Source organism: Tachypleus tridentatus, chromosome 8 (genome assembly GCF_004210375.1).
Source record: "Tachypleus tridentatus isolate NWPU-2018 chromosome 8, ASM421037v1, whole genome shotgun sequence".
In the NCBI taxonomy this organism is placed as follows: domain Eukaryota; kingdom Metazoa; phylum Arthropoda; class Merostomata; order Xiphosura; family Limulidae; genus Tachypleus; species Tachypleus tridentatus.
In genome coordinates this window covers 113,936,288-113,957,464 of record NC_134832.1, presented here as the reverse complement: position 1 = coordinate 113,957,464, position 21,177 = coordinate 113,936,288, and the positions used below count along the sequence as shown (strand labels likewise).

The following is a 21,177-nucleotide window of genomic DNA, read 5'->3' as shown; positions in this document are numbered from 1 at the left end:
GCCGTCAGTTACGTTAACCAGTAACTTGAACAAAAAGAAACAATAACTGATATTGACGAGTATTAATATTAGTATTAGTACGTTAGCTAAACTTAATTGGGAGCAAAAAAAGTGTATTGCTTTATTTCATTGTCTTTTATCTGAATTTCTTTATAAATACAACAATATATGTGTACTGTGCATTGTTATTAAGCGGTCTAAAAAATTATCATATCTTATTCTAAGTCCACAAATTGAATAAAAACTTTAAGCGGGTTTTTGGGGTAGTGGTTTTAAATACAAAAATAAGATTTTTCTTCGTACACCTAAAACTTAACATGAGTAGTCCGACAGAACCTAGAATAAGTGTTGGTTCATGAAAAAAATAAGTTAATTATTGAAGAATTAAAGAAAAGTGATTTCCAACCAGTATCAACAATCTCTGTGTAGTTATATATTTATATGTTGACTTTACCCGCCAAGTTATTAAAACGTTTCCATTATTCGACATTCATTGGTATATATATATATATATATATATGTGTGTGTGTGTGTGTGTATATATATGCATATATTACTTTCCGAATTTCTGAAAAGTTATTTTTGTTTTTATTCACTGAAAATATTTTTAAAAAGTTGCTGCTAATAAGTGAGTCACTATGCAGCAAATAGTATTTGTTCACAAGCTTTATTGGTAACAAAATAGCTGACAGTGTTTAGAAAGTCTAATAGTATGGTAAATGAGTTGATTCGAAATGAAATAAAAGTATGCGTAACAGTTTCCTAAACCTAACTCAGACATCACAACGTAAGTTTGTCATAAAATGAGAGAGCTTTTAGCAATACAAAAAATCCTAATCAGCCCTTATGCATGACTGGGATTTAATGTGAATCCAGATAGTTAACAATTCCCGTGGTAAAAATAATGCTCCCAAAGTTGAAACGTATTATGAAATTTTGTGTTTGATCGGATCAAATCCTCAAACAAGTTCTCACAGAGTCATAAAATAGCTCCGATGCCCATAGCAATGTAATGTTCTCAGTAAATACAGGCTGCATTTTCACATACTAGTTTCTTCTGAACTTATGATCGACACTGTATGTTTTTTTTTCATGCAAAAGTATCGAAATTCACTTCTACTTTCATCAAGAAGATACATTTAAGAGTTATAGAATATCTGACTGAATAACGTACGAATGCAGTACCTTGACTGTCAAACACGTCTCAGTGAATAAGTTGTCCTTGTACGTTGTCCCATAACAATTAATATTAAGTAAGGTTTCATTTCAAATCTACATAAGTTTATTTAACAAGCAGTTTTGTCAAACTTTTGGCATCTTGCGATAGAGGGTGTGAGTTGTTTCGGTAATATGTCGTATGAGAGTACAAGTTAATAGTTAAAGGAAAGAAAAACAGTATAATGGCCCAGTTTTTAATGTGTTAGATAGATATAACACTGTGATTCTGAAAAAAAAATCGATGCTGACATATTTTAAACATGTGCCATATTCCTTAGCAGTAGCTGCCATTGAAGATTATAGGACGAACCAGTTAAACAGGTTTGGTATTAGCTAACGAATTGTTGTCACGTTTTTAGAATCATAGTTTTGGATTAATGGGTATAAAAAGAGCAAAAAGAGAAGAGGAAAAATTAGACCGGGTCACTTAACTGCCTCAAATCCTCTTAGAATTTTCAATGGCAGTTGCTACAGCGTAGTTTAGTTTTCTCGTCACGTTCTGACCGATAGGTGTCGTTCTCCTTTTGGTTAAATTCTCTGAAGCATTAATATGATTTTTTTTTTACTGTTTTAATGCATGTCCAAAATGTTTACTAGAATATTAACACAGTTTATACTAATACATTCAGGACAAAAATAAAATAATATAAAAATGAGTAGGTTTAAGGAAGTAATAGTTTTGAAACACCTATCAATTAATTACTAGTAAACGGGTATGTTTTTCACAAGATGATGTCTACAAACTGCCATCTGTAACGTAACGTTTTCGACTATAAGAAACATCAATAACTAAACAGATAAGGATATATGAAAGCTAAATTAAGGAGATTATTTCATTTATATACAAGTTGCAGTAATACGGTTTTTAGAGTTAGAGCATGCCACAATAACAAACATGAAGCCTCAATTGCAGTGACGTTTTCGGAATATTCTTACCACAACGAGCTACGGGAACGTGAAATGGCACTAGTGAAAGCATCATTACAGTGTTTCAAAGCTATGCATGCTGTATTAGTAAGTTTTGGAAGTGTTTATATTGGCAAATACTTCTTTTAAATGTAATAGAGGACAAATTTAGAAGTTCCAGTTTAGTCTGTAGAAATCTAGAAGTGATATATTCATAACATTGTATACAATGTTAGTTTACAATTGCGAAAAAATGTTTAATAGATCCATTATTTAGTTATATTCCGTTCATTCTCTCATTGTGTTTTTTTTTTTTTTGTGTGTACTTGAAATGTTGAACAAAACTTATTACGCCCATTCAAAGGTTTTTCTATGTTAGGAATGACTTTGAATTTTGACTAAGTAGGTCAAAGTACGAGTTCTTCAGTACAATGAAATAAACAGGAAATCAGTTGTTTCTTTAGTTTTGCTTTTTATAATTGGCCTAACATGGCCAGGTGGTTAAGGCACTTGACTGGTAATCTGAGGGTCGTGAGTTCGAATCCATATCCTACCAAACATGCTTGCCCTTTCAGCCGTGGGGGTGTTGGTAAAAGAATAGCCCAAAAGTTGGCGGTGGGTAGTGATGACTACCTGTCTTCTCTCTAATGTTACACTGCTAAATTAGGAATGGCTCGCGCAGATAGCCCTCGTGTAGCTTTGTGTGATATTCGAAACAAACCAACCTTCTTTTAATTCCAAAGTTTTACATTAGTGTATCAAAAAATGTTTTGTGTTTCAAGTGCAGTTCGTGAAGCGGCGTTAATCAAAACTTTGGACTACATGAATGCAATTTCAGTATTTTAACACATATTTTTAACACTGATATATTATGTAGATGAGGATTAAAAAATAAATAAGTAACATAAATATGTGTCTGTACTGTTATTTGACGAGTAGGAGATTTGATGTCAAACAGTTCGTCACATGGTTTAACATTAGCAAGTTTTTCCAAAAGCAAATTACGGTTTGAGCACAATGAAATGCGCGTCAGGCTTCAATTTGGGATTATTGAGCCAAATAGCAAGTTAAAATTATGTGTTTATCATTAACTGAGCAATCAGGGCATAGTTTAACTAGTTCGACTGTCGTTATCAGCCAGTAAATTAATTCAATGTTACAAGAAATAGACACAAAACTAGCAAGTAAGTTGAATACTTGTTTTTAAATGTAGTTTATTTATAAATTTCAGCATATCGTAAGTTGAAAAAGGGAAAACTCTTTCATTGTTATAAATAGATTGGATTTTGAACGCTTCTTTTTACTGAATAATTTAGAAGTTGACCAGCAATAAATAGAGATTGAAGGTGGACAGTGTTTATTTATCTGTACCCCAAAGTTATCAGAGGATATTATGTTTAATAACTATTTAACTCGTTTGATACTTCAAAATAATATTTACACTTCTTAATACTAAACAAAGCGTTTAGTGAAACCTTTATTATCGATCAATTTTGGATAATGTTTCAGGTACTTTGACAATTCCTTTAATTGATATAGTTACCAATATCTATTCTATATTATTTCTGAAAGAAAGAAAGAAAAAAGAAATATATTCTTGTGGACAAGAATCGTAATTTATAGAATAACGCATCCTTTAACCCAGATACCAAACAAAACCCTTAAAAAGGTTTTTTTATAATCCAACTGTCCTACAACACGTGCAATCTCAGTGCGTATGTAGGCGTAGAGGGCACTTACCAGGAAGCACATATCCAAATGCTTTGCGTACGACTGGCATGGCCGGTAACCTACAGTTTCAGGTAGTAAACAACATCACGGTAACTAAAAATGTGTTTCCTTCCAGCAAGAATATCGTTCTTAGAAAGTCTGTACCAGGTTAATTCTGTGCGTGTCTGTAGAAGTGAATCAAATGAACCGATTTTATTTATATCTAAAGGTAAAATAAGGGATAACTTCCATGGAAGACGCACAGATTGGATATAAGATAATGCAATCAAAACCCTGTTTTAACGTTGTCTCCCATTGACTCAGCGGTATGTCTGCGGACTTAAAACGCTAAAAACCAGGTTTCGATACCCGTGTTGGGCAGAGCACAGATAGCCCATTGTGTAGCTTTGTGCTTAATTCAACATAACAAATAACTTTTAACGTTATAATGGACTGACTTTTGTCGACAACATTCTTATCAGCATTGTCTTCTTATTTCTTTCATGTCACACTAAGTTTGTCATTTTCTAGCTGATGACCCTTCTTGATACACTCCGCTGTAATTACTCTAGCATTATCTTACAAAAGTTTGGGTTAATAAAGGACTATTATATGTACAAAACTGCGAACAATTCGAAAAACTCGGAAACAATCTAAATTAAGTAATAAACTTCAAAACTTAAAAGAGATAAATGTAGTAAATAAACTAGATTCATCGATACTTAAAATGGTGTCGTTTTTATACCACACAACATTAAGATCTCTCTACTGCTACCACAGTACCTGGCGAAAATACCAGATTTTCAATTGTTTTTACAAACGCATAACTATCAAGTTTTTCGGGGAGAAAACAACATTTCTTGCCTTAGAAAATAAGATTAATTTGAAAATACTGGTTTTCAAAATTAGTTTTTGAAAACGTTTACTGTTCCCCACTGGCTCAGCAAAACGTCCGTAGGCTCATGTGCCTAAAAATCTGGTCTCGATACCTGTGGTGGACAGCACAGATTGTTCCTTGTATAACTTTGTGCTTAGCAACGACAAAAACAATAGTCTTTTTTAAAAGGGCCCGGTGTGGCCAAGCGTGTTAAGGCGTTCGACTCGTAATCCGGGGGTCGCGGGTTCGAATCCCGGTCGCACCAAACATGCTCGCCATTTCAGCCGTGGGGGCGTTATAATGTTACGGTCAATCCCACTATTCGTTGGTAAAAGAGTAGCCCAAGAGTTGGCGGTGGGTGGTGATGACTAGCTGCCTTCCCTCTAGTTTTACACTGCTAAATTAGGGACGGCTAGCGCAGATAGCCTTCGAGTAGCTTTGCGCAAAATTCAAAACAAACTTTTTTAAAAAATATTATTATTTTTTTTGATAACGTACAACTAAAAACTAAATAAACGCATCGTAGTGGTTAATCAAAGACCTACATTTACCCGTGACTCTGGTAGTGGGTCATAATCTAATAAATCGGTAAAAAAAGGTCTTCCATAGCTACGTGTAGTTTTGAATTCCCTTACACTGACTGTAGGGAAGCGAAATTCAAATATATATATATATATATACATATAAACTACTAACATATCTAGGCCAGTTTTTCAGGTCAATATCATAATATATTTGGGGCCGTTTTCAGAACGCAAATCTAATTATAAAGACACAGTTCGGTGATGTTTTACTTATATCTCATACTTTCGACAAGATCAGCGATATAACTTCTTTAGATTAGCCATTTTTGTGTAATTAATATTTCACTTCACTATATACGTTCAAGAAATCCTGCACCTACAATTAACTCTTAATCGGACACTTTTAACACTTGTAGTGCTATAGATTTATTTTACTACTCTAATGCTGAGGTTTCTAATAAAACTGTTTGTATGAATCTAGTGACTGTATTCTACATCTGATATGTATTTTTAAAATACACAATTCATTTCCAAAATCATCACTGACTCAGCGTTAAGTCTAGAGCTTATAACTCCGTAAATAGAGTTTTGATACCCGCGGTGAGCAGAGAAACGATAGCCTAATATGTAGCTCTTTGGTTGACAACAAACTAATGAACGTTTTTGAAATATTAAAAGAAAAACTACTCGATTTTATGAAGTGACCTAAGCATCGTTTCAGACTTTTCAGGTCAAGTATTAATTAAAAGGTTACGCGGTATTTAATAAAACAGGGCGGGCTCCAGTTAATTCTTCATCTTGGGAAATACGTCTGAGAGAAGTAGGTGGAAGTTCGAAACTGTTTCATTCACGTTAGAAAGAGAAGAATTCGTTTGGGTAGTGGATGTTAACTTTCATAGAACTTAGTAACCCTGTGACTGAACTTTCTGGCACATTGGAAACCAACTAAATTTTTGTGTTTATACGGGTACGACACTAGGTTATCGAGATGTTTAAAACATTACACTAGAGAGGTAGTTATTGAACTAGATTCTGTAGGTGGCAGGTGTTAATAAGTTATTGTCTTTCTCTGGTCAGCAGTTCTAAATTAGAGATATCTAAGCCTGAATACTAAGGGTTGTAACTTGACCGTTTAGCAAACTCATTGTTATATGAGAGTTTGATCACCACTTGTAGGAAAGAAACCAATTTTTACGTTTGTTGTTTAGCAGGAATCTAATGTAAATGCTTAGTAAAACCAGTATTGCAAGAGTTGTTTTAGAAACGTGCTGTTTGTTTGTTTTTTGAATTTCGTGCAAAGCTACTCGAGAGCTATCTGCGCTAGCCGTCCTCAATTCAGCAGTGTAAGACTAGAGAGAAGGCAGTTAGTCATCACCACCCACTGCCAACTCTTAGGCTACTATTTTACCAATGAATAGTGGGATTGACTGTCATATTATAACGCCCCCATGGCTGAAAGGGCGAGCATGTTTGATGCGACGGGAATTCGAACCCGCGACCTTCAGATTATGAGTCGAAAGCCTTAATTCACCTGGCTATGCTGGGCTGCTAGGAATCGATTTTAGCGTTATTAATTCGTATACTTACTTCCAACCCAGAGGACATTTCATGAACAAACATTACTGGTTAGGGCTTACTATGTAAATATTTTAAACTTCTAATTATTTTTAGAATCTTTATTAAATATCAAATAGAATAACAAAAAAAAATTAGAACTGCTACACATTTTATTTTCATACTCACAAGCTGAAATCTAACATGAAATTTTCCTTTTACTGGTAAAGGAATAAAAGTAATAAGACTCAAATAATAACGTTAAAATCGTGCAGCGCTACAAGTTCACAATACGCATACACGACCTAGTGGTAGGTCAAAGTTTTATAGTCGCGATAATGTTACGTCTAGAAGGATGCAAAGAGAAGAAAATAAATGAAGTCGAACTACACTGTACGCAGCTACAATGCATATGGCTCGGCATGGCTAGGTGGCGTTCGACTCGTAATCTGAGGGTTGCGGGTTCGAATCCCGGTCGCACCAAACATGCTCGCCCTTCCAGCCTCGGGGGCGTTACAATGTGACGATCAATCCCACTATTCGTTGGTAAAAAAGTAGCCCAAGAGATAGCGGTGGGTGGTGATGACTAGCTGCGTTCCCTCTAGTCTTACACTGCTAAATTAGGGACGGCTAGCGCAGATAGTCCTCGAGTAGCTTTGCGCGAAATTCAAAGCAAACAAACTGCAAGGCATATTCAGACTGAGTGAAAAAGGAAGTATCTCAAGGAAGATCTATTTTAAGGGAGAAAATATTTGTTTTAATACTAAGTAAACCTAAAATAAAACCTTTAGTCACACTATCGCTTTGTGCTTCAAAGCATCTGCAATGGGTCTCTTTTATTAATGCATAAGTGAACAAAATATAAAAGTGAAATAATTTTGGTAATTATCCGGTGCCACAAAAATGTGAAATGCCTTTTTTTTTACGGAAAACGTTAAGAATTACACTCTTGTTTTTACGTTTAAAAAACGAGCATATAGGACACTATAGGGGGTCAAACGCACAATTTGAAACGATCTGTGAGCTAGGTGTGGCTTCTGATTGACAGATTCAAGGTTCGAGATGTGATGACGCGCTTTTATTTATGATAACGTCATAAAAATGAAAACCTATCCCTTTATTCAGTTCAAAGAGGTGAAAGACGAAACCCTTGTGGCGGTAGGCGCTACTGACTGGCTATCCTCTCTCGTTATTATATGTACATATAAAGTTACCCAAAAATAAATAAATAAATAATGTCGATCTAAATGTAAAGAGTTTTAGGACGTACTTCTATTAGATGTTTTTACATTACATGTATCATTAAGAGGTGGCGTTCGTAACCTTAAGAGCATTAACTGTTTGCTTTTGTTGTTGGTTCATCACAACCGAAACATCTGTAGAATTATTAGTTGTATTATTATTGCCTAATGTCATGTTATTCATAGAGTACGAAATATATAATCAAAAATTAATTATTTCGAAATGTGTACTTGTGATATTTATCGCCCCCCGCTAGTACAGCGGTATGTCTCCCGATTTACAACGCTAAAATTAGGGGTTCGATTCTCCTCGGTGGGCTGAGCAGATAGCCCGATGTGGCTTTGCTATAAGAAAAGCACACACATACACACTGTTATTTATTTAAAAAATATTTGGAGTATTTCAAAATTAGGGACAAACACTTTTTATAGCAAAGCCACATCGGGCTATTTGCTTAGCCCACCGAGGGGAATCGAACCTCTGATTTTAGCGTTGTAAATCCGGAAACGTACAGCTGTATTAGCGGGGGGCAGGAACAAACACACTGAGGCTTAGGTAGTCCCTGACTTAACCGTTTATTTCTTTTGTGCCACTCCTTGGGGTTTTTCTGGGTATCCCTTCTTTTTAACTGTTGGAGTCACCAACTTTTACGTAGTGACAAACGAATAGTCTTGGCTCTGAAGTCTCTCATTCAACCCTGAACCTGGATATTCCACGAAAACCTTTACGGCGATTCCCCGAAAGCGAACACCAAATTTGGTATTGTAGAGTACGTAAATAAGTAAGCCAATTTAATTACCGTTCGTAACTTGGTTAAAAAAAGCCAAATTTTCCTTACGATCATTAAACTGAAAAAGTGAAAAATGGTAGTTCAAGCATTAAACTTGTATTATAGAGGCCCTGTAAATGTGGACCATAGGCCCAAGAGTTCGCTAGTACTTTTATATATAGAATGGTTCAGCGTTATTCAACTATGTAATACGCTAAAACTAAAATAACAAATGAGAAACAACGTTGGGGCTTTGAAATCACATTCTTGAGGGCATCATCTTTCAAGCTTAATTAACAACCATTGAACAAAACTCCAAACCCTGTATAGAATAGAAACCACCTATTCGGTTATTACTGTTGTGTCAAAACATTTTAATAAAACTAGCACCCTGTATTACAAGAGGGAATGGTGTTGCCACATCCACAGTTCCCGCAACATTTAACTGTACCAAAATATTTGTCTTGATGTCGAATTATTTCCTATTGTGAAAGAAACCATATCAAACTGAATATTACATAATTATGTAGTTCCTCTGTTAAACATAAAGCGAAATCAACATCACATAACGGGCACTGAAAACCTGTTTCACAGAGTCCAAGGTAGAGACACGTGATGCTCATGTTTGTATCTTGAGAGTATGATCCCCACAAATTACAGCTTAGATACTGTGATGTTAAAATAAGTGACTCGGAAAGTTCTTGCAAAGTCAGTTCAAACAAAAATTATCAAACCTGAAGCTATTCAAAACTACCCACACACATTAACGTAGGACAAGTCCTAATATAATCATTTTTTTCAACTACTAAGTTCACTTGACTTCAGAAATATTAATTTCAGTCTCAGGTTTCAGACTCTTTAACCAAATACTTATAAACATAATTTGTAAAATCATAAACGAAAAAGTTTTTTTATACGATTACAAGCTTCTTAGTTCCCTTAAGGCAATTCAGGTAGGTTTTCAGTAATCAAAGATTTTTTAGACAAAAATCTGGTCACTATCTTACCATAGAACACACGCAAAACTATGCAATTGACCCTGCTTCTTAGCAAATAATGCTGTCTAATTTGCCTCCCAATCACAGAGCATGGCTAAATCAGTTGTAATATCGCTGCCAAACCTGAACACGACGAATAAAAAAGATGTTTTTTATTTAACCCACAGCTTTAGTCCTACGTACTCCACTGTGCTTGATACTATGGAAGGATCTCTTAAAATAAAAGAAGTTATCAAGATCTATTACTGTAACTTTGTTGTTAAACTTGCTGGCATGTAATAATCTTCAGTTTTCGTAACGTTTCGAAAAAAAAAAGTGTGTGCATTTCTGTAATGCAGTGAATTTTAAATGGATCACTGTTTGAATTTCACTCCTCTAATCAGGTTATAGTTTGATTAAGAATACTGTAAAATGGGCGGTATTCTGTTGCAGACAAAGTTTAGAAGTCACAAATGAAAAAAAAAAACAAACATTTGCTTATATGTTGCTATCGAGCATCCTACAGCATAGTTATTAGCTCTTATTACGTTTTCTGTCTGGTTAACGTATTAGACAAGTAGGGAGTGCTGTTTGTCTTACATTATCTAGGTTACTGAATTTATTGTTTTCGAAGAAATACTTGGGTGAAACAGGTACTGAATAGCTACTGAAAAAATGTAATAAAGGTGTGTGAAATCTTATATATGAAGAAAAGTTTAATTTCTGACTCATCTTAGAAAAAATGAAAACCTAGAGTACTTTTAAAAACGAATAATACACGTTTTAAAAGTTTTTTATGTTATCTCATTATAGGAAATAATACTACATACCTAAATTCGTATGTAAAAAGAAAGATTGGCTGTTACGTGCAATGTTGCTGTTTTTGTCTGAATCATGAAGTCTACAGTTAGAAACACTAACTATAGTGGTGTGACTTTATGACCTTGTTTTACTACTCTGGTTGAATTATTTGTTTGTTTAGCGTGACGAACAAAAGACGAGAGTCACTGGCTGTTTTCGCTTTTTAATTTTTTATTCTACGTTATGTGTGTGCAAATACGATTAATCAAAAATTAGTTATGAATAGTTGAGAATTAGTTTAGAACCAGATTCTCAGCAACAAGTGCACTCACTTTTTTGCATTTATCCAATACGTGAATTTAATATTTGTGAAGGAAATATTAATAACATATCCAGCCACCCGGCATGGCCAGGTGGTTAAGGCATTCGACTCGCATTTTGAAGATTGAGGATTCGAATTCCCGTCACACCAAACATGTTCGCTCTTATGGCCGTGGGTGCGTTATAATGTGACGGTGATTTCCACTATTCGTTGGCAAAAGAGTAGCCCACGAGTTGGCGGTGAGTGGTGATGACTAGCTGCATTCCCTCTAGTCTTACACTACTAAATTAGGAACAGCTTCGTATATAGCCCTCGTGTAGCTTTGCGAGAAATTCAAAAATCAAACAAGTTATCCAGCCAATAAGCTGGATATTTAAACGTTAAATTAGTTGAACAGTCACCAGGTTACTATAGAAAAGGGTAGTATTAATCTACTATGATTTATAAGAGGTAAATTATAAACCCTACTAAGAAAAGGAGAAAATAAACTAGACTCAGACTAGTGAAAAAGAAGAAATGCAAGAAGTTTGAGTTTACAACTTACTGTCTTCTGTTTACAACTTACTGTCTTCTGTTTACAACTTAATGTCTTCTGTTCTTAACTAACTACTTGTAACTCGTTTCTCATTTGTATAAGTGCTTTGAATTAAAGAATTTTGATTTTAGGGGACAACAACCAGAAAAACTTTGGAAACGTTTTAGACATATTCTGCATGCCAACAAAATGCAGTACAGTAGCACAAAAATTCTAGAATAATACATGTGTCTAATCAGCCTGATGCAAAGGTTAACACAAGATATAGCTGATTATATACTGTAGAAAAGGATGCCATCTAAATACAAGAAATGTTTGTAAACATTACCTAAATAAAGATGCACTTCTATACTTGTTATGAAAGGTTCAAATGCTGCCAGTTTTGATTATCATACATCTTTCTTATGTCAAGGTTGTGTCATTAGTTGAAATAGTAAACATTAAATATTAATAGAAAACTTAACTATTATAACTCCAGTTTTCCTGAATGATAAAACTAAGAAAGAATACATAACGACATTTATACATTATACAGGGTAGAACAGCCCCTTAATGGTAGAGCAGTATGTCTGCGGACTTACAACGTTAAAAACCGGGTTTCAATACTCATAGTAGGCAGAGCAGAGATAGCCCATTGTGTAGCTTTGTGATAAATTCAAATTAGCGAAAATAACAAGTGAAAGGTTGAGAAAATTGCAAATAAACTAAAGAATAATTGAAAGTAATTGAAATGGTATAAAACTCGAAATGCAGGATAAAAATAAGAAAGAAGCTAATTATTGGTAAGTAAAATAAATACAAAATTAAAATTCATATATTCCAGTAATTAAAATCATAACTAAATTTAACATTAGAGCGTCAAATGCAAAAATGTAGATCGGAATTAAATCCAAAGAAAATAGAACTTAAGCATGAGCTCTCTTATAGAAAATCCACATTGGAATATCTGCTGTGCCCACGGAGAAGAATCGAATCGCTGATTGTTAATGTTGTAAATTCGTAGACTTAACTCTCTCACAGCAGGGGACTACAGTTTAAGTAAAGTATTGTGAAGTTAAATAAAATGAGTGTTACTTAGTTAAAAATTAAAACACAGTGAAATACAATTTACTACTCAAAATGTGTGTTAATTCGAATATAAGTGAAGTTGACGCAGAACTGAAATGAACATAATAAGGCACAAATAACAGAAGCTTTATATACTAACATATTAAACTCGACAAAAGTGGAACGCAGGACTGAAATGAACATAGTCAGGCTTGGTATTGTAGTTCAAGCATACATTACATAACTTAAAATTTCAAAATACACTTTGAAATCAAATACGTGATACAGAAAATCAGGAAAAAAACAAAGCAAACATAACGGAGTTAGATGCAATAGAAATATTTTATTGTTCACATTTAAGAAAAAATGTAAGAAGTCCAGACAGCAAAACAAAAGCACCAAAGAAACTTAATTAAAACATAAAATGCAGTATTGTTATTCAATCATAATAAGTGAAAACTTAAATACATTTAATTAGGAGGTATGAAATAAAGAAAACTAACTGCGGAAAAAATAAAATCAATAAAACGTAAACGAGAGGTAGCATAATACAAGTTGGAAATACAATAAAATATGACCAGGAAAATATAATGAGTCAAAATAAAACTCAGCTTTTAAGCTAGATGAGGCAGTTGTATAATAATAGATGAGAAGTAATTACACACGTAAGTACAAAAACGATCCAAGACATCAAAGAAACATGTATACAATTTTCAACGTAAACACTTTCACAATTACTATAGAAATTTATTCAAGGTGTTTTATTCTCAGCTAAAAATTTCTGGAGGGCTTCCTTCTCCATCTACATGCCTCTCTCTTGAGCTCACTGTTTACTTTCTAAATACTTCTGTTCTCAATAGCCAGTCATCTTCCTTCACTCATCTAGATCCAACTGCATCAAATTACAGGCTTTCATCTAACTTGAAACTTGAACTTGGCAGTACTGACACCTAGGATTCTTTGAAGTAAGTTATAATTGAGATCTGCCTCCATGACAACTAGTCCTGTTTCGACATAGTACAGTGTCATTGCTATAATAGGTTCAGTCCTGGAGGTGGTGGGCCCTTTAGGTTTACTTATCTTTATTGTGGTCTTCCTCCCAGATTGCTTTAGAGTTGCGTGGATTTGAGGATGAGGTGTTCTTGCTAGGTATTGATGACCACCTAATCTCCTGACACAAAGTAATTTTCATTGACTAATAACTGGTGAAATGACCCTTTTGTTTGGTGAATAAAGCTCTAGAGATGTTTTGATTAGTAAATGTTGATGATTTGAGGTTTGAAAAACAGGCGCATAATGGTTTCGTTGGGAAATTTTACAATCATGTAGTTTGCCCTTGTTCCATCATTCTGTAGAGTCTTGGCTAAATGCCTCTGTTGTTAATCTGGAGCTGGGCTGTCACTCCCTCAGGAGTAACGTTTTCTCAGGTAGTAAAAGCAGGTATTAGTCACAAAAAAGAGATGATCATTTATTAAGATTTATTGTTTTCATAATAGAATTAATCACCGAAGATGCCATATGAATGTGATCTCTGATAGTGAGAAGTTCAGTAAATGGTATGGGATTATAGATGATCTGGTTGACCAGCATTAAATCTTGTTTTGGAAAAGAGCTTGAGGCCTCTCAGAGGGATTATGTGACATTTCTCCAGACTCGGTTTCTTCACATACTTTTACCTGAAGAAATATTTCTCTAACACCAGTGAATGTACTGGTCAAACAGGTTTGTTAAGATTCAAAACACACTCTTCTTTAGCCGCTTTCCATGCTACACTATTGCCTACAATGTATGACTACAGGCTATTATAATCACAAACTCACAATCATATGCAGCTTCCTATCATAGTATGGTTGTTATAGCAGAGTTTCGGGTCAAATGGACACGCGGAGCTGTTAGTATTGTCCTTATGTCTTTCACTGTAACATGATTCTGCAACACTAAGCATCTTTCCTGGCTTTAAGAAGCGAATTCAAACATGTGCATTGCACATGCAATTTGCTTCCATTACAAGTTTGAATATAACTCGAAGAGATCAAAATAAGAAAGTATCTGGCTCACTTCACAATGAACTCAATTCTAGATCAAAATTACTTTAAATGGTAAATATTTTGTTGTTTGTTTGTTTTTGAATTTCACGCAAAACTAAAAGGGCTATCTGTCTTAATTTAACAGTGTAAGACTATAGGGAAGGCAGCTAGTCATCACCACCTACCGCCAACTACCGTGGGCTACTATTTTACCAACGAATAGTGGAATTTACCGAACATTATAATGCCCCCACGGCTGAAAGGGCGAGCATGTTTGGTACGATAAGGATTCGAACCCGTGACCTTCAGACTACGAGTCGAGAGCCCTAGCCACCTGGCCATGCCGGGCCGTGATAATTTATTGCTTGTTTATCTCTGTAACAAATTAATAAAGACCAGTTCATTCTATCAGGGCAAAGTAATAAGATCCACATATATTTTCCGCCATCAGGAAAAAAAAAACGTTTCATACATCGTGCGATGTAGATCAAACACAAACATAGCATATCTTAAAGTTTAAGCAACATTAGTCATTTACATGATAATTTGCATGCTTTGTTTCGTCATATTCGTGCACATCATTAACGTACGTAAACAAATACATATGTACACGTACTAGCACAAATACGCAATATCACACATTAAACATGTTAAAAAATATAACTGACTACAATGGGATGAATATGGTAGCAATAGAAACCATATTCAACCACACTATTAATGTATATCACGAAACATTATCCGAGTTCTCTGAGGGCAATGACTGTAAAGTAATTTTAGCCTATTGGTGTATCAGAATGTTTAATAATTGTTAAAAGTCACAAAAAGTAATACTGATTGCGTACATCTCGAGTGGCCTTCACCACATTAAAACCACATTAAATCCTCTCTCTATTTCAGGAAACAGAGGTTTCACGTTTGTGTCAAGAAGTCATTCTAAGTGTTTAATAATAAAGTAACCATCGTATAACATAGTGTAGACATAGAAGCATGAACCATTTCTTCATACCACCAATGTGCCAATTTACCCACCTATTGATGCACCGATTTATTTGCATCAACTTGTTTAGCTTATAGCTAAACATCCTTGTGGAGACGGTGGTACATTTGTACTAGACAGTAAGGCACTGAAAGCTGAACTTCTAATTTAGGTATCTTATATGGTAAACATTCATCTGATTGTTCCTCATTTGCATGCATTCCATCATGGCATATTCTTACGGATTTTTCCAGTCAGTCTACTTAGAGTTGACAAACGCAACGACCAAGTTCTCAGTTAGCAAACAAATCTCACTGTTTGCACGTTAATGCTGTACTTTTGAAAATTTGAAATCCAATGTATACATTCACATCTATCAGATTTGCGTAAGTCACCAGGTAATTCATCAACACAGAGTCCTTTCACGTATTGAGCTTCTCACCATACATGTAGTGGCCATAAGCAGTTTATTCTTTTTCATGCACAGTTGTATTCAGAGTTTACATACAGAGTACACACTTCATGCCAAAATGTGTTTGCATCATGACCATTCTAATTCCGTTATAATTTATATTAATATTCCGGATAAACGGGCAACCTTGCTGAATATAACCTAACCCTGATGCTTTTACCAAAGCATATGTTACAGGACTGGAATGCCTGTACATATCCTTGTATCAATCTAAAGTATGTATAGGCCATAATTAGTTTAGACAGTTGTGGTCTTTAAGCCATTAATAATGTGATACAAAACTCAGAGAGCTTCAAACTTCTGGTCTAAGACTTGACCAATATCATATTAGCAGGACCTATAGGTATTCTCTCCTTGTTTACCTTATGTCAGAAAAAATCCCATTTTTATATGCATTAACACACTTAATATTTCCCATTTCAATTCTACAATGTTGATTAGCTAAAAAATAACTCTCAGTTTCTTACTGGTGGCTTGACAAGTATAACTAACATATTGTCCACACAAAAAGAGACATTGCAGTTCTCTGAATTTGAAATCGATCAGTTTCTCGAAATTGGCAGGATTATTTTTCACAGCATGATGTGAAATTCACACAATCCTTCTGAAGTGTTAAAAGCAGTCATACGTCTGTTTTCATTGCTCACTTTGACGCGTCAGTACTCTAACCATGTCAAAAACAATAACAATGAAATGTTATTCACCTGAAATCCACTCAAAACCGTTATTTCCCTTCACTCTTCTTTGCAATAATTCCTAGAAATGACCATATTTCCATCCTTCAATGTCTACATTAACTTAGGACTGAAAATACCCCTGGCACTCGAAGTAGTAAGTATAAATCGTAATTGTTTCAGTGGATATCAACATCTATATATATCTAAAATATAACTGTTGTTGTCCCCCAGTGAAGGGTTTGCAAACTCGAAGATTTTTTTAATCCTAGATTTCTATTTTTTGTTAATTTTATTATCAACATAAATTATTAAAAAAAAACACGAACTCCGAATAATAGCAAAACTAAGCATTTGCATGAATCTCATCGTTAGTAACATTGCCATATTACCTTATGAACACTTGAATTGAATCAATTTGGTGTTAGCATCTTCCAGAAAAAAAGGTTAATTTAGTCGCCAAAAGCAAGCAATTACACTTGCTTAAACGTGGGTTTCTATATGCTTTTAATGAGGTTTAATCAAGAAACCACACTAGTTAAAACTTTTCATGCAGTTGGGTTAAGTATTGATACTATGAAAATAGAATAAAAATTATGTATATCAATGAAACCTATCCAGTCCAGAAATGGTTAATATAGCCCCCAAAATCTTATAGAATTCTCTTCTGTAAACCCCAGGATGATGGAGCCCAGTTAGCGTATAATATTCCAGGTTTGCAACATAAAGTAGTTCAGAACCATTAAACAGATAAAACAACTATAATTTAACACCACAAACATTGGACTGAGATAACAATGATAACTTACTGAAGGAAAGCGACATTACTGCTTACCAAGAGAGTTACTGGACTGGAGTGACAACTATAGCTTACCATCAGAACCATTAAATTGGGCAGTAGTTTACTAGTATAGGTGCTTGATAGAAACGACAATCGTATCTTACTACCAGAACCATGAACTAAAGTAATAACAAAAAATTACCATAAGAAACAATACACTGAAACAAAACCTACATCTCTTTTACCATCTGGTTCATTGGATTGATGTGATAACTACAGAGTGATAAAAATATGATAAAACAGTTTTTTTAAGTGTTTATGATTTTATACAATTGCTAAAATTAATGTACACTAACTATATAAAATTTACAAATGATTTCTACGCACAATCATGCCCACTGTAATAACACTAGCAATGTATTAATGCTAGAGAAAACAAGCTCTAATAATTAAGACGAAGAAGGTTGATAAGACGAAAAGGATTTTTCTTTACAAGAACGACCCGGCATGACCAGGTGGATTAAAGCGTTCGACTCGTAATCTGAAAGTCGCGGGTTCGAATCCCCGTCGCACCAAACATGCTCGCCATTTCAGCTGTGGGGGCGTTATAATGTTACGGTTAATCCCACTATTCGTTGGTAAAAGAATAGTCGAAGATTTGGCGGTGGTTGGTGGTGACTAGCTGCCTTCCCTCTCGTCTTACACTGCTAAATCAGGGACGGCTAGCGCAGGTAACCTTTGAGTGAAATTCAAACCAAATCAAACCACTCGCCCTCTCAATAGCTCAGTGGCAAGTCTGTAAGCCCATAACTCTAAAAATTGGCTTTCAATACTTGTGGTAGGCACAACAAAGATAGCTCACTGTGTAGTTTCGTGCTTAACTAGAAACAAAAAAAATCAAGTACAGTTGATCTAAAAGGAAATAACAGCAGGCGATAATTAGGCTTAAAAATAGATCTCATCTGTATTTGACGATATACCTCATGAAGTACATTTACTGACTAATTATTTTATAATCAAAGAATAGATATTCATTTATGGAAAGGTTATAACAGCAAAATATTTTGCAACTTCATATATGGTTGGCTTGCTAAAACTCCGCTCATTCAAATAATTGCGAAGTATTTTGCCAATAACACACACGCATACAGGGAAACAATTTTTGTTGTCATTAAATTCTTCATGAAAGTTTCATAAGTGAAAGCTAGTTTGTATGCATGATGAAGTGAGATGCTGTAGTAACTTTAGTGCCCGGAGAACATGTATATTCAGACGAGCGTGGTATATACGGAATGCTACCACGCCATCCTGCATCATCATTGCCAACATGGTTTCCATTTGAAGCATTATTATACCACTTCACCGGCATGAAGGGTTCCTGGTGAGGACTGTATGCTGCATACTTCATGTATCCTCCTTGCAGGAAGTTAATCCCCTTTCACAGTCTTGATTTCCTCCCGTATACCGCTCAACTTCCTGATCTGACGCTGTGTCAGTAATGCTGATATATATCTCACCATTGCCAGCAAGAGACAGGACTTTTCTTAAGCTCTCGTGTTTTAAGACAGGGCTTCTCATAGACTTTGTCACACTCTTGGATGACAGGCTTACTTTAACGATGGCTTCCTCTTTTTAACCTCAAGGATATATTAAGTATATATATATATATATGAATATACACACACACGTTGTGATAATAAATAAACAATAGTGTGCTTAAACACATGAGATCCATTTTGACCACACATTAACTCCAAACGTTATGGTTCTGTTAGATACCGATCTAGAGGATAGTGCCTTAATCTAACGCGTTGTATAAATATCATGTGACTGAAAACAATGTTATCGTTGACTTATGACGATCAGTTCTATTCCTTGATAAAGTCCAGTATTTGGCAGTGGGTGGTATTAACTAGACACCTTCTCTTTAAGCTTTCACTATAAAATTACGGATGTTTATCACATATGGACCTCGACTAGCTTTACACAAAATCCAACAAACAAAAGGTAAACTGATACGTTAAGGTTCTGATGGCTTGATATACACGTAAGCAAGTTACACATAACCTGACAAGAAATGGTATAGTACACAATGAACTGAGATGAAAGTTATGTTCGAATAACTCTCAGTCAGTACCTACGAACAAGGAATGTTTGACATCCACTTTCAGCCCGGCATGACCAGATGGATTCAGGAGTTCGACTCGTAAGCTGAGGGTCATGGGTTCGAATCGCCGTCGCACCAAACATGCCCGCCTTTTCAGCCGTAGGGGTGTTATAATGTGACGGTCAATCCCACTATTTGTTGGTAAAAGAGTAGCCCAAGAGTTGGCGGTGGGTGGTGATGACTAACTGCCTTCCCTCTAGTCTTACACTACTAAATTAGGGACGGCTAGCGCAGATAGCCCTCGTGTAGCTTTGCGCGAAATTTCAACCAGAACATCTATTTTCTTTGTATATTACTTTTTACTGGTGTACTATATTTCTTTATATTATCATGTGCAAGCTTAAATTTCTATTATTTGTTACTTTTAGCTGTCTTCTGTATGCTTATTTTTATTCGAACGTCATGAAAGGAAACTACTAGAATATTATCGTAAATCTGTTTCGCCGCGTTCCAATGTGTAGAACTAGTGTCGGTTCATATTGCAGTCCTGACCAGTCGTAGAACAATTATTGATAAAATCAGAACATTCACATCCGAGCTATGATTGGTAGAAACTGCAGCTCGACCACACATGTTATATTACAAATTAAGTTTGGCAAAACAAATTAACAAGAAAGATGTATTCTTGCATCCTTTACGCTTTCGTTGAAATATTAGGTCTGTACGATAAAGAAAATGATAGCAGCGCTTACCTGAACATCTTCTCAAACTGTATCACGTCAAAATTGTTCACCATCTTGAATTTTATTTAGACTAGTTGTTCAAGCTTTTATATTAAAGTCATAGATGTGTACGTGAAGGCGTACAGGGGTTTCTCTGTAGACAGGTCTTCTTTCCAGTATAGTCCACTAAGGTGTCACACAGCGAATAGAGGACTGCTCTACGAAAGTGTCTTTTTGATAAAATATTGACACGTTTACAGCAATAATCAATAACTCGGACGAAATGAAGAAAATGCGATTTGGATCGTTTACTGGAATATCGCAATTTGAATTAAAACATAATGTATTATAAAGCACTCAGTAATACGTATGCTTAAAAGATAAAACACAATTTTGTTAAACGTCACCTCGTGGATTATCAGGTGAAACAACAGGAAGGAAAATATAGATCATCAGAATACATATATTCGTATAACTTGTCTTCGTAAGTTGTGAGTTTATATATACATACACAACATTGTACCCTGGGTCTAGAAAACAGCCTTAATTAGTTGGTTTACAAGTTTTTAGCTCCACCCCCATAAACATCCATTTCTTTTTTTTGCATTTCGTGATGGTCACTAACATCGACCTACTTTTATCGTAACACAATTATTTTTGTAGAATTAGTTGCGACGACAAAATACGTCTAAAAATATTAACATGGAGTCGTTACCCTACTTTTCATGGTTTTTCCTCTTTTTTTTTTTTCTTTACAGGAATTCTCTTGGTCATCAAACACCTTGGGTTAACCCTCAGGTGGTTTCACTGTCGAAACAAAAAATTTAAGGCAAATGTTAAATAATATACGATAAAACAAATGAGATGTTCGAATAAATAAACTTAGCTCTATGGTAATTTTAAGTAAAAGGGGAAAATATATTATTTAAAAAA

General features: G+C 34.9%; 1 protein-coding gene across 1 annotated transcript in view; it reads right to left on the bottom strand.

Annotated features, from left to right (window-relative positions):
* LOC143224257 (peroxidase-like) overlaps positions 1-20,691 on the bottom strand; it is a 63,472-nt gene extending 42,781 nt beyond the window's left edge. Inside the window, exon 1 of the mRNA XM_076452668.1 lies at positions 20,275-20,691. Coding sequence (XP_076308783.1) covers positions 20,275-20,318 — 44 coding nt within the window. The 5' untranslated portion in view covers positions 20,319-20,691. The remainder of the gene's footprint in view (positions 1-20,274) is intronic.
* Positions 20,692-21,177: the final 486 nt, after the last annotated feature.